This window comes from Lytechinus pictus, chromosome 3, assembly GCF_037042905.1.
Source record: "Lytechinus pictus isolate F3 Inbred chromosome 3, Lp3.0, whole genome shotgun sequence".
Classification (NCBI taxonomy): Eukaryota; Metazoa; Echinodermata; class Echinoidea; order Temnopleuroida; family Toxopneustidae; genus Lytechinus; species Lytechinus pictus.
Window position 1 is genome coordinate 27141676 of NC_087247.1, and position 23987 is coordinate 27165662.

The 23987-nt window shown below is 36.2% G+C and overlaps 1 protein-coding gene across 1 annotated transcript in view; it reads right to left on the reverse strand.

Moving 5' to 3' along the window:
- Window positions 1–23286, reverse strand: part of LOC129257516 (thioredoxin-like protein 1) — a 27422-nt gene extending 4136 nt beyond the window's left edge. Inside the window, exons 1-6 of the mRNA XM_054895856.2 lie at window positions 23189–23286; window positions 6427–6523; window positions 5525–5695; window positions 4917–5039; window positions 3857–4017; window positions 2735–2810 (exon numbers count right to left, since the gene is read on the reverse strand). Coding sequence (XP_054751831.2) covers window positions 2735–2810; window positions 3857–4017; window positions 4917–5039; window positions 5525–5695; window positions 6427–6523; window positions 23189–23286 — 726 coding nt within the window. The remainder of the gene's footprint in view (window positions 1–2734; window positions 2811–3856; window positions 4018–4916; window positions 5040–5524; window positions 5696–6426; window positions 6524–23188) is intronic.
- Between the last annotated feature and the right edge of the window lie 701 nt (window positions 23287–23987).

Below are 23987 nucleotides of genomic sequence, written 5' to 3' on the forward strand. Positions count from 1 at the left end.
AAATTGATGGGAAAAAATATCAAACGTAATTTTCTCTGTTTTGTCATGTAAAATGTTATTATATGGTGATATTACGATCTTGAAAAGAGTTTCTGCATGTTGACAATGTTCGAGAATCAATCCTGACGTGATAATTATTTTTTTAGACAAGTGCACTCACTCAAGTCGATCGTCATGTGATGTCCGTCATTGAAAATTGATACGAAATACAAACGTTTCACATCAAGCTCTAAATTCATATTAATGATTATCATATGCGAATTATTGTTAATTATTACGATTAAATCGTGTTCTATGGTAATGATATTAATATTGTTTATGAAAGCAAGATTTATTTTACGTTGATCGCGCCAATCTTCCGGCCATTTTCTGGTTTGATTAAAGCACAGTACTGCGCATGCACGATCGATGGCGATGACTTCCATTCATGAATTTATCGTGCATAAATTATCTCGGCACGAGCAGACGAGTAAGACTCGAACTATGATCGAAATAAACTTCAAATTAATGGTGAATAGGCATCATAATTACACAATCGGTTTCATTTTGGGGGCAATATAAATCAAGTAAGTAGTAGTCAAGTTGGACATTACTGTTGTTTTGATTTTTGATGGTTGATTGTGTGAACCAAACGAATCGGCCGGCCGACGTATTTATTTATTTATTTTTTCGATGCACCGATTTTGCAAAATCTGCACCGGCGCTCGATGACATCGATCGAACACCGATTTTAAAATCGATTCGACTCAGGCTTACATACGATTATGATTTTTGCATGGTCAGCCCCCCCCCCACTTTGAAAACCGTTCCGCGGCCCCTGTATTGTGACGTATCATCATAGGGGTTTATGGTATTATCCTCTACAACTTGTTAGATCATGTTAAAATTTGAAAATGATGGTGGCTCCCCCGATTATAGGCCCCTCCCCCACTTTAAAATTCTGGATCCACCACTGATTTGTCCATAAATTAAACTGATACTGATCATGAGAAATTGTTAGGAAAATAATACATTTATGCAGTATAAAGAGTATTCATTCCTAAGAAATGTTCAAAGTTCGGAAATTGTGTGGTGATAGAAATGATGGATGATAAAAACAACAGCAATTAAAGTCACATTTGAAACCGAATTTGCCCCCAATATTCACTTTATTATCCTTTAAAATGAGTCTCTGACATTGAAAATACCAATTTTCCCACTTTGATGCGTGCTCACTCATCCATGAATAAACAAATCGATTCATTTTTGCACAGAATTCTGCCCATAGGTTGATAAACATTACTGCCAAATGACATTGCTAAGGACAGCCTTGAAAAAAAGTTCCACCATATTGAATAAGGGGTTACTTATTCTTAAACATATGCACCCATAATGTACACAAGTCTATGAGAGAGGAAGTCAGAATTTTAACAAATATGAAATGAGGGTTTGTTTCATGGACGGTTTTTGTTACTTCTGCCAACAGTTATTTCATGAAACTTCGCACATGGCTTCAGAGTAACACTATCCAAAAGGCGCGCACACCAAAATAACCATTCGATACGGCACAGAGTGGGGCCAAGGCCTTGAACTTCTCATTTGCATAATTTTCTAATATTGTGTGCTCACTGATGCATTAAACATCGGGATTTTCATAAAAATCAAATCAAATCAAATGAACTATGCAAGGTTTGTGACAGATATCCATAGTTACAAATTGCATTTTTTCCAATAACGTAAAAAAGAGCTTATCACATTCCACATGTTCATTCAAGCGTGAATTTTTTTTAAACGCCTTTGAATCATTGAAGCATGTTAATTGGTCATGAACATAACGAAAAAGTTGAGAAAAGATCATTTTCAGTTACCGAAATGAAAAAATACTTGCCTATGATATTTAAAAATCATATTTTTTGTTTTCAATAAATGTTCATTGAACCGTGAAACGATGAATATTGTTGAAGATACTCTTCCCAAAAATAACCGTCACCATATTCTATCATTTTTATTGATAGAAATGTGTAAAAAATCAAATTATAGCAAATTTGGACTTGTGTTTATTCAACCGTAAAATTTAGCCAAAAAAGATGTATCGTCTTTTAGAAAGTACCTTTTACAAGCCTTCTGACCGTTTTTCATGATGAGAATGTGGAATTAGTTCCAATAAAATGGAATCAAAGTCATTATATTTGGCTTGTGACTTTTGAAAAGTGACATTTTTGCCTTCTGACGGTGCTCACTGAAGCATGACATCAAATACGTCCATAACATTTACTCAGAGGGTAGCTTATAAAATTACCTACACGCTCATGTAAAAATATATTAAAAACTCGCATTGGTTCGGAAATTATTGATGTTTGTTTAAGGGGGACTTACTTTTTTTGTTGTGTATATATATTGAGCCCAAATTATCTATCACTTTGGCCTAAGAAATAATGATAAAGATTATGTGTCATTGTTTGTTATATTTATGTGTTTGTAAATCAGGGGCCTAGCTCTTCACAAACTTTGATTCTTGGTTGCCTCTGATTTCATTTTCATTTCATATGTTTATTTATTATTATTCTATATCTTATATTGTTGTGTATTGTATGTTCATCTAATTATTTTTTTACTTAAATATGAAAATGAAATGAAATATAAATTGAAAGCTTTGAAAAACACACTTTGAAGTGAATTAATGACTAGTTATTGACAGCATATTTGTGAAACCAGGCCCAGTCATTGATTGGATGAGGGTGTGAATTATACTCACGGTTACATCATGTACATTCTGAAACTTGACAAATCTCAGTGGAACTACTTCACCTGCAAGCTGTTCTGGTGTTAATCTGTGAAGATAATACCAAAAAAAATTAACTTTATATCCAATCCATTACCTCAATAGTTTAAAAATACGGTCTTTGTTACATTAATCATCGCTCAGAATGCTTTTTGTTTTCATTTCATGTTCTATTTTCATAACTGAAGAAAAAAATATGCTAATAAAAAATAAATAAATCAGTTATCATGTAATGACAAATAGGAGAGTTGTCCTTGTCACTTGTAACTATATACTCAGCATGTTGCTAATATGACATTTACAGTGCTCTTATTCTTCAAACACTTGATTATTTCTTGTCTGATTTCTTTAACACTTTTTCATTTTATTCCTCTTATTTTCTTCCTTCCACTCATTTATTTCAATACAAATTTTGGATTTTCCCTTAACCCTAAAAAGACTAGGCTATTTCGACACCTAAGAAGACTGGGGAGGGGGCTGATTCACCCCCCCTTATGTTATCGGCCGTCGATCACGCGATTTTGAAGAAAATTGGCACGCGCGTTACCCATGGCATAATCCACATAATCTACATTTTATAGGATTCTGATCAAATGTCTCTTTAAAAATTTTCAATATCACATTTATTTTCTTATGCATTTTATTGTTTTCTACATTTCTTATGTATTTCTTTGTTTTTCAACTTCTTGTTTTTTATTGTTTTTTTCAATGGAAATTGTTGGGGACTTTATATTGACCATAAACAAGATGAAAATTAATTGATTTTAATTAGTAAAAGGAAAAATATTGATACATTTATGAATTTTGGCTAAAAACATTTGCATTAGATTTGTACACGAATTAACATTTACAAAAATGTTGCGTAATTTCAGTACTGCGTACCCGGGGGTAGCAATTTTGGTCTCAAAAGTTTTGTGAGACATGAAAGTAAAAAGTCAGCGAGCGACGCAGTAAGAAAAAATTGCATGGCGGATTTATCACGAAAAATATCGAGGGGGGGAGGGCTGAATCAGCCCCCCAGTCTTATTAGGTTTAAATTAATGAACACAGCTTCAAAGAAAAAGATACATATAGGTCTACATGTAATGAACTCACATAATCTTTTGTATAGGTTCCATCCTTTCTGCGGCATCAAAGTCTAACGTCTGTGGTTGATTGATGAAAAGTTTGACGACCTTTGGACCGTTGGTGCTTGGCCCCAAAAGTTTTAAGGAATGGAGTTTCACATTTTGTTGAAAGGACATCTTAATTATGAGCTGCAAAATGAAAATGGCGATGAAAAGATGTAATTTCTTTGGTGCAGGGGAGTACATGAAATTGAATTTAAAAAAAATTACAACAAACCACCCTCTGTTTTAAATCATCTTTTACAGACCATAAACTAGATTTAGAAAACTAACCTCATATAACGGTAACTAAAATAGCATGTCCTATCTGATAAAAATCTTAGAACCAGGGGAATTCGAACCTCTCTACTGATTGATGAGCAGCAATTCTACCACCAGTCAATTACTAGTCCATTGTATAATCACAATGAACTAGGAACACATATACATACTTCAGCTACTCTGATTAAAATGTGACTTAAGAAATCAGAGTTTGCCACTGGTAATAGACTGGAATGTCAAGGCTAACTAGGGAACTCTGAATATTGTGTACAGAAATTCAACATACCCTTTTTGCTTAAAGGCAAATTTATTCCACAATATCATGACCACACTGGCCCATTTTCTGAACACATGTTTAATTAAAACTGTGGTCTGAAGCCAATTGTGACACAAATATCTAACAATAAATTGCAATGGTTAGCATATTTGGTGCTCAAATCATTATCAAATTCTGTCTGGGAATACTAATAGTTTCCCTCACCGTTAAAGCGTGGGAAAAATTCAGAAAGAACAAGGTAAACACCAGAAATATACAATGCAAACAAAATTTTGACATACTTGGCTTCCTATAAAATCAGAGTTAGATACTCTTTGGTAATTGGCTTCCCATGATATTGATGTTACTCGGCCATGGTCTAACAGAGTTAGACTATGGCCAAAGGTCTACTGGACTTCAGATTCTGGGCCAAAGAGTCAAAATATTAAAATTTCTTTCCTCAATGCCTTGATCAAAATCATCATTCATACTCATGTTCATACATACACACCTGTTCATCGCAGTCTGATTCTAAGTAGCTATCTCCTTTCTTGAGGCATCCATCGAGGTGATGATCATCACTCTCATTCAGGCATTCTGTATCCTGTTTATCTATCATGTTGTTCAACTCAATCTGATCAAAGAAAACAAAATGCATGTTTTAAATTTGGTGTTGATGCCCATTGCTCTGGGTTATTTCTAGGCTGTAAGTATTAACTCAATTTGACACTTTCACATCCTATTCCATGTCTAGAGTGAAGACTAGACTCCAACTCTCTATCTGTGAGCAGCCACAGCACAAGTGAAACTAGTCTCCTTCATCAGACTCTTCATCATGTGCTATATACAAAAACCAATGGTATGTGCTTGCAGACTAGGCTGGATTTTTTTCGAAGATAGCATGATAAGACAAACTAGATGAAGCCAAAACATAATACCTTTATAATGTCTTTTAGAACAAAACACAACTCTTATGAAATCACATTTCAATTTTCATTTTCATTTATGGATAAAATTCAAATATATTCCTTGGACACATTTTTCACGTTTAGTCCTAATATTGCCAGTGGTTTCTTGTCACTTGAGATAACCATGTCTTACAAAGAGGGTAATACTCACATATCCTGGAACACCTGATCCTTCATCGCCATCATCCCCAGCAACATAGTGTTCTTTGACCTTCGCCGTCAGCGCCGCTGGATCCGCTCCTTTCAGCATATCGATCTGAACCCCGCCTTTCAGGAAGATGAATGTTGGCATGGCCGTGACGCTGTACCTCTGTGCAGTCTCCTGTACAGATATTGTTATAATAACAATAAAAATGATAATAATAGTAATAAAAAGCAAAATTTTTACAGTGCTTAATACAATGCTTTTAAGTGCAGAATACTATCACCAGGCTTAAGCACGGCTACCCTGATTGGGTGCTGAAGCATTCAAGTTATTCCTTCCTACCGCGCATCCATTTTATTAAACTTGGGTGGAGACTGGAGAGTAGCAAATATAGATAAATGCCTTGCCAAAGGATGTGAATGCTATGGTGGGATTTGAATTCCGAACCTTGCGGTGAAAGTCTGGAGACTTATCCACCGAGTCATAACACCTCTCCAAGAGAGGAATAAATAACTATCTGACAGAAGTATACTATAAATTTGACCTTTCCAATGATTTCTATGGAAGATAATGGGCTATTGCATTCTAAGACTTGCCACTAAAGGTTGAATTGCCATTGGTATGATTTTTTTTAAAACACCACTCGGCATCCAATGAAATTTAGTGGTTAGCATTGATAAACAACTTGTGTTGGGGGGCCAAATCTATGGTAACTTCTTTTACCTGTTATCATACTGCTTGCTTCCAAATCAAGAAGAAGCCCTATTCAAATTTATGTTTCATAATATTTACTTGTTATCCATATCAAGTTGGAAGCTTCTGTAATCTTGTTATTTGATTAGCCAAGGGAAAGTCTGTCACCAAATTCTATACTACAGGGATACACTATTCATGGTATTGTTACCTACCGTACATGCGTCAACGTCAACCTTTAGGAAAAGTGCATTGGGATGACTACCAGCCAACTGAGCAAAAATAGGAGCTATTGTGCGGCATGGTCCACACCTAAAAACAGAATAGGAAATCATAAAGGTAGTGTTTAATTTGATGTTTCATGTATCATGCTATGGGGTAATTAAGATTATGTTCACACTCCTAGTACCTTTAAGGTTAATTCAAACAGTATTGAATTGATAGCAATATGATATAGGAGTAGATATATGAACATGGGTGTGTACTCATGGAGCATTGTAAAATATTTGTACAGAGTGAGTCAGAAAAAATGTCCCACTTTTGTAAAGTTGAATTGTTTAAAATATGAATATTTAATCATTAGTTTCATGATATGTCTTGATAGAGGTATCCTCCAAGTACATTCAGGTACCATTTTCATTTGATCCCGTGCACGCATGACTGAACATCGGACAATCTTTAGAAGACTGTCAGATCTCACTTGCGCCAAGTTACTGGGTGATGAATAAAACAGTGCTTTAGACAAAGACAGTCAGACAGACAGACTGGCATGCTCACACACACACACACACACACACACACAAACACACACAACACACATGGTAATAACTGGTTCATAATTTTCTCTTTTCTGATTAAGCATTGATTTTTAGCAAGATCGCTGAATGTTTAAGTGACAATTCCTGACAATCTTTCCCCTTAAAACACATTCACTACCACCATCATATTATCATCATCATCCTCATTATTATCATCTTGATCTTCATCATCATCATCAAGTGCACATAAATCCAATATGCTGGTTATGTCTTTTGTTGGTTAACAATGAAAATTTACAATGGATGTCTGTGCTTTTGTTGCTTTTGCCTATAAAAGGGCTTGCCTGATTTGGCAGCAGTCACTTGAGCCTCTTTTTACAGTAGCAAAAGTACACGAATCATGGTTCATCCTCAATTCACACCACAACATAGGTCATTTATGGTCACCGAGGATGATGATGATGATATGGTGGTAGTGAATGTATTTTAAGGGGAAAGAAGTTCGGGAATTGCCACTTAAACATTCAGCGATCTTGCTAAAAATCAATGCTTAATCAGAAAAGAGAAAATTATGAACCAGTTATTACCATGTGTGTTGTGTGTGTGAGGGTGTGTGTGTGTGTGTGTGAGCATGCCAGTCTGTCTGTCTGACTGTCTTTGTCTAAAGCACTGTTTTATTCATCACCTTGTAACTTGGCGCAAGTGAGATCTGACAGTCTTCTAAAGATTGTCCGATGTTCAGTCATGCGTGCACGGGATCAAATGAAAATGGTACCTGAACGTACTTGGAGGATACCTCTATCAAGACATATCATGAAACTAATGATTAAATATTCATATTTTAAACAATTCAACTTTACAAAAGTGGGACATTTTTTCTGACTCACTACATACGAGTAGGGGGAAACCCTGGTGTAGTGGTCCACCTGCACTCCCCCAATCGGATATATAGGGATGAAAGACTTGCTGGTCATATTGATTCAGTTCGCTTTGTGCCAATTATTCAAATTCATTTTGGTTTTATTAAAATATACTCATCAAAAAGTCTGGAGACTAACAATGTGAGTTCACAATCAAAAGCATAAAATATAACAGATGAAATAAACATATAACATGCAGTGACCATTATTTAACCAATTACAAAGAAAAAAAATAAGTTCCAATATAAACATTATAACAACAAAGTGAAATTAAAAGTGCAGGTGTCTCTTTTTGTAAAGTGGTTATGGCCAAATCAGTGGCACGTATCTTGCTATTTGTTTTCACATTTTTAATGATCCACATACATACATTCCAACCTGTTACGTACTACACAAAAGTTATGACATTTACAGAAAAAAGAATATGCTTTTCATTTGTTATGCAGACAAACTGTTTTACAAGTTACGTAACTCCTGTTGCCATTATCACATTGGTTGTTTGGTCTGATTATATCGACATGCTGTTCATGATGGTCACTCGGGTAATGCGTTTCCAACTGCTGTTGTTCTATTTGATATTTAAATTCGATTTGAATTTTCTACTATCACCAAGAGATGTCAATTACCGTTTGCCTTTCATAGGCGATTTTTCTCTTTCTGTGACATCTGCTCTCTTTAATGAGTAGTAACCATGACGTGCCTAATGTTCTTCCCCATCGTCATGTAAGTCCTGAACACATACAAAGTACAAATGCAACTGTTACGGATATTTATAATGAAAGGATGCCTGATCTAAATCTTACTTATGATACAAATGACTTATCAATAAAAAACATGTCTTCTTATTATATATTGCCTCAGGATTTAAAATGTAAAAAAGTAGAATCTTCAAATTTTTCAGCTCTACATTATAATATAAGAAGCTTGTGTAAAAATTTTGACCCTTTTCAATTGTTTCTCAATTCACTGAATGAAGAAATATCAGTCATAGGTTTATGCGAAACTTGGTTATCCGATCCACTTACTTCTCTTGTTCATTTGGATGATTATGCAATCGTTATTAATAATAGAGTAAATAAACACGGTGGCGGCGTAGCTTTATATGTTAGAAATAATCTCCAATTTAAAGTAATAAATGATTTGACATGCAAGACAGACACAATTGAAAGTATTTTCATTGAAATTGAAATTGCATCAGGAAAAAATGTACTTGTTGGTGAAATTTACAGACCGCCTAACAGTAACATAACTGATTTTACAGACATATTGTATTCTTTTTCTGATTCACCCTATTTTCAGAACAAACATTGCTTTATAATGGGTGATTTTAATATCGATCTGCTTCACTACAACGAAAAGCCAGCTTGCCAGGATTTTTTAGATACTATGATCTCAAATTCTTTTACTCCTTGCATCACTAAGCCAACTCGCATTTTTGGTGTTACTACGACGCTTATTGATGTTTTCACAAACATCCACGGTTATTTAGACACGGGTATAATAGTATCTGATTTAACAGACCACTTCCCTGTATTTGTTTCTCCTCCCCACATATTTAATACTAACCAAAACTATTCAAAATTTCGAGGTTCAAGAAGAATGTCAGAACAAAATACTGTTCGTTTCAAAGAATGCTTGTCTCAAGTTGACTGGTCCACGATACTGAATACAACTGATGCAAACCAAGCTTATGATGAATTTCTAAATATTGTTCTACCTTTATTTGACCATTACTTTCCAGTAAGAACATTATCCAAATCAAATTATAAAAAAGTACCACGCTCTCCCTGGATCACACGGTCTCTACTTAAATCAATAAACAAGAAAAATAAACTATACTATAAATATAAATCTACAGGCACAGATGACGCTAAATCTAGATACTCAATTTATAGAAATACCCTAACATCTGTGCTGAGACAAGCTAAAAGAAATTATTTTTTCTCTTTATTTGAAACTCATAAAAAAGATACAAGGTCAACCTGGAAAGTGATAAATCAAGTCTTTAAGAAGGAAGGATCGAAAAAGAATATTAATAGGATCATCCAACAAAATAAGGAAATTACAGATGATGCAGATATTGCCGAAGCATTCAATTCTTTCTTTGTTAACGTCGGCCCAAATTTGGCTAATTCTATACCTGATAGTAGCGAACCCTTCTATTCTTTTTTGCCAAACCGAAATCCTCGAACCATATTCTTTTCACCTGTTTCTGAACACGAAATTATAGAAATAGTTAAAAATCTACCGGCGTAAAAAAGTTCTGGTTTTGATGGTATTTCTTATGATTTTCTCATTAAAATAATTCATGAAATCGTGATGCCCTTGACACACATATACAATCTTTCTCTACAGAGTGGTATTGTCCCTAATAAAATGAAGGTTGTTAAAGTTATACCTATCCATAAAAAAGGTTCAGAGGATGAATTGGGTAACTATCGCCCTATTTTCCTGCTGACTACTTTCTCCAAAATTTTAGAAAAAACAGTATATTCTCGTACAATAAAATTTCTTACGAATTGTAATGTTTTTATTAACTCACAGTTTGGCTTTCGTAAAAAGCATTCAACAGTTCATGCAATAATGTTATTAATCGATAAAGTTACCAAGGCAATTGATAAAAAATCTCATGTTGCTGGTATTTTTCTGGACTTCTCCAGGGCCTTTGACACGATCAACCATGAAATACTTTTATACAAACTTTCTCATTATGGAATTCGTGGAAAGGCCTTGGAGTGGTTCAGAAGTTACCTTATAAACAGAACTCAATTTGTAGTCATTAATAACTCCAATTCTGAAATACAGCACATTGCATGTGGCGTGCCTCAGGGTTCCCTTTTGGGTCCATTGCTATTTATTTTATACATCAATGATTTCCAAAACTCATCCTCTTTATTATCATTTCTTCTTTTCGCAGATGACACAAGTTGATTTTTTACACACAGCAATCCTCAAATCCTTCTTGAAAGACTAAATGTTGAATTATGCTCTGTGTGTGATTGGATACAAGCTAATAAATTATCCCTAAATTTTTAAAAGACACATTATATGGTTTTTAGCAACTCATTACACACATTGTCAGGTCTTGTTTATATGAATGGTAATGTTTTAGAACAAATTGAATCAACGAAATTTCTTGGTATCTTTATTGATTGTAAATTATCATGGAAAGTTCACATTGATCACCTTTGTAAATTGCTCTCAAGAAATCTTGGAGTAATTAATAAACTTAAACCTCATTTTCCTCATCACATTTTGAAATTATTGTATTCTACTCTATTGCTACCATATCTGAATAATGGAATTTTAGCCTGGGGAAATGCCTCTAAGACAAAACTTGAATCCATACTTAAAATTAAAAAAAGAGCCGTGAGGATAATTTCTTCTTCTGACTTTCTGGCTCATACTAATCTGCTATTTTATTCAAACAAGTTATTGAAAGTAACCGATTTATATAATTATTTTGTTGGTATATTTATGTATCAACTAAATAGACAGGAATTACCGAGTGTACTCTCTGATTTGCTTGTTCAAAATCAAGAAATCCATTCCTACCCAACTCGACAAGTACACGATTTCCACATTTCCCCAGTGCGCACTGTTCTTGCCCTTAAATCATTTACTTTTACAGGGCCTTCCTTTTGGAATAATTTAGACACCCATATAATTGAGGCGCCCTCTTTATATTCTTTTAAATGTAGGCTGAAAATATTTCTTTTACAATCGTACGCTAGTGGGTAAGCGCCTTGCTCGAGTGACTATCATGTAGAACTCTTTATAATGTATTATTTTTCTACATTTGATTTATCTCGCTTCATTGCGTTAGGAGTTTTTAATCCTTGATTATTTTCTTCTGGGAACCTATATGTCTACGAGCTTTGCTTTTTAATAGGTTCCTCATATTTCACGATTTTGTATTTCTTTGTAAAACACTGTACAACTATGTATTTTTTGTCATCTTCTCATAATTATGTTCAAGATGTATGTTTTTGTGGAATGTGAAACAATAAATCAAACTAGAATTTAATTCGTCATGCGGACGAATTAGGTGGTCTGTCCTTATTCTCGGCATCATGATCACTATCACCATGTTCATGTAGATCAACATGATCATCATGATGACAACGGAATGTTCATTATGGATAGAATAGTTGTTAAAGACGGGAGATGAGGGGAGATGATAAAGCACTGTGAAAAAGGCCGCTTTAATATATGGTGATGCATGTGATATGAAAAAAAGTAATTATAATGTGTTTTATCTTGCTAAATTTTAACTTTTATACCTTTTGATTGTCATAAAGGATCATGTACGAGGTGGTAAAAAAAAAAGGAAAAAAAAATCATCGTGTTCACCCCAGGACTCGAACCTGCGCCCCGGAGGACGCTAGTCAAGTGCGTTATCCATTGAGCCACGATATTCCCCATAGGAATTATACGTTCCCATAGAGATTACACGTAAGGAAATTTGAGAATTACAAATCCAATTTTGCAAGTGAAAAACAGGCATGATCTCGGCATCTGATAGAGAAATGAAGGAACACTTTCGAAAGCTAAGAATCTCAGCTACAACATACTAAAAGCTCAGGGATAACTAACAAGAATAAATGGAGATATAGCTCACGAAATAGAGGAATGTAGAATCTAGTTTTGAGAAAAAGTCATGTCCCATAGAGATTACACGCAAAATGAGGAAAAATGACTTGTCTCTTTTCATCGCTGTTTTACGCCATGATGCATTTTTCAAAATGAAAATTCATGATTACTGATGAGAAAGAGTACATTCTAAACTAGAACATATCGAAATCTGGGCGAAAAACGATCAATATTTACGGAGAAAAGATCAAATTTGCATAAATTTGATGACGTCATTTTTGAAAAAAATGAAATTTTCAGTTTAGGCGCAATTTTGATGACGTCATGATCAAATTGAGGGACAATGGTGACATGAAATCAAATCTACAACTCATACTCTATCGATATATGAAAAAAAAAAATTGGGGTCAACGGACTATTTAAAGAGCTACAGTGAATTTTCAATAGACATGTTTTTGCCCATATATGGCCTGTAGTGAGAGCTCGCGCGCACATGTGCTGCAAACTTTAACGGGTGTTAATTTCGTTATTAATGGTCGTAGAAGGTTGATCAAGGTATCAAATTGCTCAGAATTATATCATCAATGCAATGATATATAAAAAAAACTGTGTTTCTGCGTTGCATTATGGCGTTACGACGTATGCGCGCGCAAATTTTTGAAATGCTTTAAATGACTTGAAACGTACCCAAAAAATTTTATAGGCCATTTGGAGAATTTGTTTGGCTTTGACGCGCGCGTCATGACCTTTACATGACCTTTGATGACATTGACAGATGACCTTTAACCTGAAGTTTATGTGATGTAAATATGGTTGATTATTGATGATCAGTTATGATCAAATTGAGAATTTTACAAAATGGCGCGTAGATGACGTCATCGTAATCAGATGACCTTGAAAAGCTTAGTATGCCGTCTCTATGATAGACTCTATATATGACAGAAAAATCAGCCAAATTGATTCAGCCAATTTGGAGAAAACTTGGCGACAAACATAGGTGTTAAGAATAAAGAAATAATAAAGAAAGAAAATTCTGACGAAATTAAGAGGTGATCTGTCATAGACAGACCACCTAAATATAATGAAACAAATTGAATTAAGGACAGAAAAAACAAACTGGCAATATATATAGCAAAGTTAAAGTCAATATTGAATGGTTACACTTACAGTCACAACTCCCCGACCAACCACCACCTGTCAAAACCAGAGAACACTAATTTCGGTCCACTGAATCCATTGTTCTCCATTCCAACAGGCAATAGTGAGTCAAAGAATTGCGACTGGTAGTGTACATATACAGTAAAGAAATGTTTCAGAATTAAACAACTATCCATAACCTGTAAAAAGATATAGACATTGGCAAGGAAGTGGTTAGGTGCATGAGTGACAGTCTTAACTTTAAAAAATTGTGGAAATAAAGCTTCTCATTCTTCTTCTTCTTCTGGAGACAGTACAGGCCACTGTCTGATGTATTGTACTGGTGAAGTTGGGTGTGCAGGTATAAAAGTTGAGTTTTTTGGCAAACTTGCAATTTACCCTTAAAATATGTAATTTTGGCAAATAAAATTTCTGTTGTACAACAATTCATATCACAAAAATATTTCTACATTTATCTATAGTGTTTATTTGACATGATGATGATGATAATAACGTTGAGAGTGACCCATACACCCTGTATATCTTGATATAACGATAAAACAAAAAAGTTGAGGTTTTTTTTTGGCAAACTTGCAATTTGCCCTTAAAATATAATTTTGGCAAATAAAATTTCTGTTTCACAACAATTCATATAACAAAAATATTTATATCTATGGTTTTTATTTGGCTTACTCGCATGATCACACAACTCTCTTAAGAGAGGAATGGTTCACACAACTGGTAAGCCTGCACATATACTTGCACATTCCACTTCACAAGTACAATACACCAGTGGCCTGTACTGTCTCCAGAAGAAGAAACTTTATTCCCACCATTTTTTTAAGTAAAGACTGTCATTCATGCACCTAAACATTTCCTTGCCAAATAATAAAGAAATTGATTAGATGTTTATACTTCATAAAGCTTATCCATATTCTCATTTCAATTTCAGAGGGCAGATTATACCTATTACCTAATAATGCCAAGCCGCCATTATTACTGCTCAGTAAATAACAAATCAGAGCCAAACGCAAATGTACAAATATAAAAAAAACAAAATATGCATAGCGAGAAGATGAAAATCATGTTAGCAAAATAGTGTAACATGAAATGCATGGTATCATATTATCATTATCATGAATGGATTTAATTATTTGGATGGAATGAAGGAGGAAGCCTATATAGGTCTATGAAATGGAGGTCTAAGGAACTGACTAAAAGGGTTGGGGTCTTGGGAACTAACTATGTACCACGGTGTGTGAAAAACAGGGTCTACGGAACGGGATCGCGGCACTGTAGGTATAGCGCTCTGCATGCGCTAGCCATGCATGGAGCGGCTACGAGTTAATATGTAGGGAGTTGCGAAGCTGTACGTGCATCCTCTCGCATGCGGTGCTGCTATGCTCGCGCTTGACAATTTTGGCAGGGCTGGGGGGCTTCTGAACTGAACGTTTGTCATTCCGAGTATCTACAGAACTGAAAATTAGGGGGTCATCAAAGCGGCACGTCCCCGTACCACCAATATATGTGAGTGCCCCCCTCCCCCCCCCCCCCGGGTTATGGCTATAGACCTTATCGCAAATAGATTTACGCAAAGGATCATGGGATCGAAAAGGGAGCAATAGCGCCGCAATTGTCCGGATGCGACCATGCGAACGCTAGCAGCCGACAATATCATGTGCGATTTCCATAGCACATCAAAATACGATTGACGCCCGCAGCCAACATTTTGCTTTCTTCAAGTAAACACCTCGTCATATTTGTTCCAGAGTCTAACATCACTTTTCTTCTTAATTATGGGTGACAGGGATAGATGTGCTGTCTATAGCTCAAAGAATTACCACAGACTTCATGAAGACAAGTGCAATTTTGTTTCATTTTCGCGCACTGTCTGTGCGTATTCTGAGCTGTACTGTGCATGCAGCTGTGACTGTGCAAAGTGCGCTTGAATGCAAGGATTGTACCAAAATCGACCTAGAATTTCACTTTCCTATATTTTAGGGTGTGTTTATGCTTCCATTGCGAGGACAGAATCAGCGTTATCAAACGTCGATTCCAAACGCCGATCGTAAACGTGGTTCTGGGAGTGCTGTTTATGCTTAACTTTTCAGAGGCGAAATCACGATCTCCAGCTGGCTTCGCATCGTAATTTTTGTTGAGCAGGAAAGCGAGGTCAAATTGCATGGGCGCGCCCTTTTTCAAAAGTTTTTTTTCCGAGTGTTGTTATGGGGAAGGTACGTTGACTGTTATATAAACATCAAACAATTTCCGATATTTCAGTCATTGCATGGAGCTTCTTGATATAGCCATATAATTTCCACCATGGTGAGGATAATAGTAAGAAAAAATAAAGAATATTAAGTATACAAAATAATAAAATATCTATTTGTTTATATTACTGGGGCATCTGGCGATGTCTCCTCATTATAACTCATGTTCCTGGGTTTTTTTTGTGTGTAAATCCCTCAACATTCATCGTGATGACAAATTGGAAGAGTAATACTAGTAATAGTACTACACATGCAAAACAAGGGAAGATGAGAGGTAATTCCGTGGAGGTAACATGGGCCCATGTGGGGCAATGCGATTATTTGCCCGCGGATTTTCATCTCACCGGAAACATGTACCAAATGACGTCATTTAATCACGTTTACGATCGTGGTTCTGTTTATACTTTCCCAGAAAGCCTGATTCTGGTCGAATGACGTTTACAAACGCACCTTTTTCTGAGTTTACGATCGGCGTTTTGAAACAGTGTTTAAATGAAAGTAAGCATGGACACAACCGTGTTTTGGACTAATCACGTTTGGAAACGCTGATTCTGGCCTGAAAAGTGGAAGCATAAACACGGCCTTAAATGAATTATGAAAGGTATTCTCGGAGGATCTATTTTCTCACCGATACCGCACAGGTAAGCGAATTTCGATTACTTCTTGCTTTTCCGTCAAAATCTTACGAATTAGCGTCGATATGGCACCGTGTTCGTTGGAGTCTGTAGTCTATCGCAACGTGCACAAAGTCAATTGATTTCCTGGTTTCGGAGCGTCGCGTAAATATGCATGAAATTGCCGAGTCTCGATAATTTTCGATCAGTACTGGAGCGATCCGATCACGAACCAAGACCTTTTCCCGCGTAGACAATGTGACCGGATAACACAATTTACCACTGTGTCCCGTGATCCTTTACGGTGTCATACACCCTCACCTGACAAGCGCTATTTGCGATAAGGTCTATGCACAGAGAAAATAAAATCATGGGTGGCAAATATGGAGCATTCCACATATTTTATTGAAAATGATCCCGTCATGTGGAATGCTCCCGTCAATTCAAATTTCTACTCGCGCGTCACAGCGACAAATCGTCCATAGACTGTGTACAACGGATAGATCGTCTCCGCACAGCGATTCAGAGACCGCTGATTGGTCAATCGTGCAGATCACGTCATGACTACGTGGTCGCCAAAATAATTCCTTCGGACTGCTTGCGGAAGTATCGATAGCGATAACGATATCCGGTCACGTTGTGTACGCGGGAAATGGTCTTGGTTCGTGATCGGATCGCTCCGGTATCAATCGGAAATTATCAAAACTTTGCAATTTCATGCATATTCACGCGACGCTCCGAAACCCAGAAGCCAATCGACTTTGTGCACGTTGCGAGAGACTCTACAAATTCCAATGAACACGATGCCATATCGATCCTAATTCGTAAGATTTTGATGGAAAAGCAAGAAGTAATTGAAATTTGCTTACCTGTGCAGTATCGGTGAGAAAATTGATCCTCCGAGAATACCTTTCATAATTCATATAAAATATAGGAAAGTGAAATTCTAGGTCGATTTTGGTACGAGGTGATAGAGAATTGCACACTTGTTTTGGTGGAATACTGTGTGGGGAAATGGAAGGCTTGCACTGCGCATGCTTACTATATTTTCATTCATAAATTGGCTCTCGGCAGTGGCTGGATGACGTCATGTAATAAGCAAAATGTACACGCCCACCACCCATGGGTTCAATTCATCTCGCGTGCGAAGGATTCATATGCACCTGGTGCACGCGAATCTTTCACACCCTTTTTGCTCAAATAACTATGACATACCATTATAGCTAAGATTTCTAATTGTGCTATGACACTTACAGAACCATATGGATCGTTTGTTGAATTCTCTTTGCTGTTTTTTTTAATAAAAAAAAAGCATTTTTGCTTGATCTTCACGTAGATGCCTCCTGATCAGCGTGGATATCAATTTTTGCCTAAAGAGGGCGCGCGATATTATTCATATGATGGTAATTCAACAAATACCCCCAACTTGGCCAAAGTTCATTGACCCTAAATGACCTTTGACCTTGGTCATGTGACCTGAAACTCAGGCAGGATGTTCACTCATACTTGATTAACCTTATGTCCAAGTTTCATGAACTAGATCCATAAATTTTCAAAGTTATGATAGTAATTCAACAAATACCCCCAACTTAACAAAAGTTCATTGACCCTAAATGACCTTTGACCTTGATCACGTGACCTGAAGCTCGAGCAGGATGCTCACTAATACTTGATTAATCTTATGCCCAAGTTTCATGAACTAGGTCCATATACTTTATAAGTTATGATGTCATTTCAAAAACTTAACCTTCGGTTAAGATTTTGAAAATAATTCTCCCAACATGGTCTAAGTTCATTGACCCTAAATGACCTTTGACCTTGGTCATGTGACCTGAAACTCAGGTAGGATGTTCAGTAATACTTGATTATCCTTATGGCCAAGTTTCATGAACTAGGTCCATATACTTTCTAAGTTATGATGTCATTTAAAAAACTTAACCTTAGGTTAAGATTTGATGTTGACGCCGCCGTCGGAAAAGCGGCGCCTATAGTCTCGCTCTGCTATGCAGGCGAGACAAAAAGTGTAATTTTAGGCGTTTTCGACAGCTCGCGATTCCCATAGGCGCGCGTGTATTAACTGTGTAGGTGCTCGGCTCGGCCCCGCTCAACAACCGACTTGATTTTGCGATCATAAAAAATTTCTCCTCAAGTTACCACTTTTATCGCAGAAGATGGACTTTCTTGTATTCCATTAACTCCATGTTGGAGTTAAATGTTGTTAAAATGTTGGATTCAGCAGCTTTATACAAGGTTGGATGTAACATTTGGAAAAGGTTGTCACTCCTCCAACCTTTCAAATGTTGATTTAACATTCGAATTTTTAGAGTGTATATATATATATATATATATATATATATATATTACTTTTTGGGGGTGGAAAAACAATGCTACTATACGTTAAGGTTGGTAGGAGCATTTAATAACTAGTGCTAATCTTAAGTTAAGTACAGTGTTGTTTTTTTACTTTCATAATGTGATTAAAGAAGCTACAAAATGCTCTCAGATATATCTAATAATAATAATAATAATTATAACATTTGTAGGGCGCTTAATACAGGTGTTTCTAAGCGCTCAGTTTTCTGCCTATCAACTAAATTACCGGGAAAAAAAAAAAAAAAAAAACCTTGATATATTCAAAGCAAAATTTTAAACAAACAAATGCAACTAAGATGTGCACCTCAATATAGACCAACCCACAACTGATACCTATACATTAAAAAGGTGGGTCTTTAGCAAGGTCTTAAATTGATCAAGGGAGTTGGCATTATGGATGTAAGATGGTAATTTATTCCACTGGATTGGAGCAAAAACGGAGAAGGCTCGATCCCCATAACTGGTATTTGTACGTGGTCCTAAAGTAAGCTGCAAGGTTGTTGAAGAACGAAGTGGTCTGAGTGAGCTAGAAGAGCGGAGAGAAATGAGATTAGAGAGGTATTCAGGAGCTAGGCCATTGATTATTTTATACGTCATGAGAAGAACTTTGAAAATGATGCGTTGGCGTATTGGAAGCCAATGAAGTGATTTCAGAATAGGTGTAACATGTTCAGATTTTCTTGAAAGAGTAACAAGCCTTGCAGCACTATTTTGAATTCTTTGAAGTGGGCGTAAATGTGACAGTGGGATACCAGAAAGAGCAGAATTGCAGTAATCAATGTGGGAAGATACAAAAGCATGGGTAAGTTTAGCAGTTGTGGGTTGGTCGAGTAGCCTCCTCATTTTTCCAATCTTAAAAATACCAAAGGAGGCAGACTTACAAATATTCTTAACATGCTGTTGAAATGTGAGATTCTTGTCAATTGTCACCCCAAGATCCCTTACCAACTCATTACACATCAAAATACTATCGCTAGTGCTACTTGTGGTTGAGAGCATTGGGAAGGACAAAAGTAAGTTTTTGTTTTATGTGCTGTCATAGTATTATCAGATCAATCAGGACACATATGATATTCATTTTAGTCAAGATAAATTTTCAGAGTTACAAATGATCAGGATTTGGAATGGAAGGTTTCGTCATAGAACTGAATGAAAAGAAACTCAGTTGAATTGTATAGTGTATAGTGACAGTTCTGAAATAACAAGAATGTTTTCAAGTTGCTTGTTTCACATGATCGTTTCACTTCAGTGTATTTAATCAAATCATTGAAAATGTGGTTGGAAGGCAATGACACTTTGTAATGGCAAAAGTAGGTTGTTTTTATCTGTTGTCATTAGGATTTCTCATATGAGACCATTTGGATACTTTTTACCCTGGGACATTTATACCCAGTTTACGTTTTGAGAGTTACAATTGTTTTTAAGAAAATGCACCAGAGAGCATTTCTTTTATTCTTAATCTAATCGTGTTATTAAAGAGTAGGCCTTTTGTGCTCACAATGATTTCTAATTTAAAGAAATGTTCGAATAATTATGATCTGAAGGTATTGTATCAGTTCCGTTGGCAGTTTTGTCTACTACAAAATTGTGTAAATTGGCGCCATGTTAATTTAACCTAGTTGCCACATATAGGCCTATTTCCCTTTTCATGTTTTTCTTCTCTTCGAGTTACTCGAAACCTTAATCACTGATATGACTGAATAAGGAAGAAGATACCTACGTTTTCTCTTAATATGTACTTTGAAGATAACCATTAGACTAAATCACCTAATTTCATACACAGTGAAGACAATAGACAGATTTAAAAAAATGCATATTAATGATATTAAGAATATTTTAAAGAATCCTCCATTGATACAAATAAATGCCCTATTCAGATTCGAGTTTAACAAAATATTTGGAGCCTATTTTCCCACTAAAACAAAGTGTATAGGCCTGCCTGTATTGTAAACTGTAACTATCTGTATTATGTTCAATGTTTTTACTAAATGATAATAATCTCTTAATGATAATAATCTCTGCTAAAGAAAAGAACAGGTAATTCTTATATTGTTGCCATGCTAGCACTAAATTATTCAAATTTGAACTTAGGTTTTTTTTTAGGCTTTATATATTTTACGCTGACTGTTAACTGCTACTTTATATAGGCCTAAATAACATAAAGAGTATCGCTGTTAGAATTCATGGACATTTAAAAAAAAATGCATATTGCCTTAGATGTATTTTTTAAAACAAAACACCAAAAAGAAAAGTAGAATTTTTATCCATCATTATGGCCATTTCATAATTTATGTGAACTTACTATCATATCAAGTTTAATATGAATCATGTTTTAAAACTTCGTACAAATGTCACAGTGAATTTTTTTACTAGACGTAGTACAGATATAGGCCTACCCATTACTGCCAAATTATGAAAAATGTATAGGTCTGTTTTAAACATAGCATTAATATACAAGCAGAGGAATTATCAGGCAGTGCACAAAGTAGCACTGAAATCAACTATAACTGCGTTGATGGGTAAAAAGAGCTTCTTCTACCTCCGGAAAACTTCTTGTTGAAGATAAAATTACAAGTAGGCGTATTAGGGCCTACTCTTCTACGCCCTGCAATTTATCTGAGTTCATTCATTTGTTCCCATAAAACATGTGTGTTATAACTTTATCTTGTTTCTTGTTGACTGCTATCAATAAATGTATGTTACCTTTGAAAACATTGTTTTAATCGTTTTATATATCACTGTTTTGTTATGGGATTTTCTTCACGGCCCTTTTTTTTCAAAACCGTGTGTATGTCCTCGAAGAAAATGTGATATTAGGTAGATATTACAGAGGCCTTTTATAATTGATAAGACACGACCTTCCTGCTAAAGTAAGCACGGCTCTAGAAGAGCGGGGAAAAAATGGGGCTGACTCGCCCCGCTCTCCCCTATAGTTCACTCTCTCTCACTCAGTCAAGCTCAGCTCTTTGACTGTGCACGCCCACTTCCATTCGGGATTCGGGCTGAATCCCAACCCGCCAGTTTAGGCGGCCGAGCTACGTAGAATTGCGATGAAGAGCAGCGGACAGTTCATCGGTTGTTTGCTTCTTATACGACCAGAGAGGAAAGGTGAAAAACTTTAAGAAAATCGTGCAAATACTCCAAATTTTATCCTTTTGATGAGAAAATGGAGTTAATGGAATACAAGAAAGTCCATCTTCTGCAATAAAAGTGGTAACTAGAGGAGAAATGATCGCAAAATCAAGTCACTTGTTGAGCGGGGCCGAGCCGAGCACCTACACAGTTAATACACGCGCGCCTATGGGAATCGCGAGCTGTCGAAAAACGCCTAAAATTACACTTTTTTATTTATTTCAGCGAAAAAAAGTAATAAAAAGTGAAGAACATTACCATCAGACCATATCTCTAGAAAATCTTTACAAGAAATTTCGAAATGACGGAAAAATAGACGCAAATTTGTGGAAAAAAAATCATGAAACGGTTGGGACAACTCGGCCCACGGTCCGAGTTGTCCCTGATTCGTCAAAAGATGGCGCACTTTACCTATAAGTACATACATGAAATGCAACCTGTTGATTTTTTTTCTACAATTTCCTATGCGCCAACGACTGAAATCGAGACTGTTCGATTTGAAAGATCGCATTTTAATTGTTGTTTGCATGATTTCCACAGCAGAACTTGGACGGACAGACGGAGTATTTTGGCCAAAATTTGGAGGTAAGCATTAAAATATCATTTTTACAAATAATTTCGAATTTATAATATAAAGCTAGGTGATTGTTGTAAATTACATATAGGAAATATGTTGAACTTTATGGCGTGTTTCATTCCCTGACATTCGTGTGATGAATGAAAATGTCAAAATGCACTATGAAATCACATGCGTTGTGCAAGGTTAGTAATAGTATACTATTACCTCGCATGTTGTGTGAGTGCACGCCCGCTAGCGTTGAACGCTCCGCTATCCGTTGTACACAATTTGTCGCTGTGGCTGTGCGCGTCACTCCACCCAGTGGCGGACCGTGACCCGGAGGAGACAAAGCATTGGAGGGGCACAGCATTGTTCACAAACAATACAGTGCCCCTCCAAATCCAATGCTTTGACCTTTGTCTCCTCCGGGTCACGGTCCGCCACTGACTCCACCCTTCCCCCTCTCTCCCACTCAGACCAAACCCCCCAAATAGAGGTCTCACTTAGTTTACACGCCACTTCAATTCAATGAGTCCCCAGACTCCAGAGTCCACATCCTACGAACGAGGTTATAATGCCAGAGTCTAACATGACACAAAAATTAATGTGTGGGACACTTACCATGACGCATTGAAATCAACTACGACAAGTTTTTGATTTGCACTGTCAACTTTTGGCTGAAATTGCGAATCTTCTTCAATAACATGGACAGCTGCCATTTTAACATAAGTTCTCTCCTCAAATATACGAGGAAACCAAGGTTTGAAGTTCAGAAGAGGAGATATTGGCACCCCGTGAATACTCCGAATTCTTAAGTTTCAGTTAGCTAGTGTTGCCGAAACATCCAAATGGATAAAGAAAAAATATCAAAACATCAAAGAAATAAGATCATTGTCATTGTCATCAAACATTTTGTGATTACAAGTTAATCTTACTAGTCCGGTACTTAGAAAATATATTATGCCAAAGATTAAGAGAAGGAATGATCGGAAGCACTACAGGATCACCTCCTTTTTCCGTACAACGATGATGATGATGATGATGATCAGTAGCGTACCGTGACTCGGAGGAGACAAAGCATTGGGGGGGGGGGGGGCAAAGCATTGTTCACAGACAATGCACTGCCCCCCCAATGCTTTGTCTCCTGCGGTTCACGGTACGCTACTGATGATGATGATGGTGATGGTGATGGTGATGATGGTGATGGTGATGATGATGATGGTGATGATGATGATGATGATGATGATGATGATGATGATGATGATGATGATGATGATGGTGATGGTGATGGTGATGGTGATGGTGATGGTGATGATGATGATGATGATGATGATGATGATGATGATGATGATGATGATGGTGATGATGATGATGATGATGATGATGATGATGATGCTGATGATGATGACAATGGGGACAA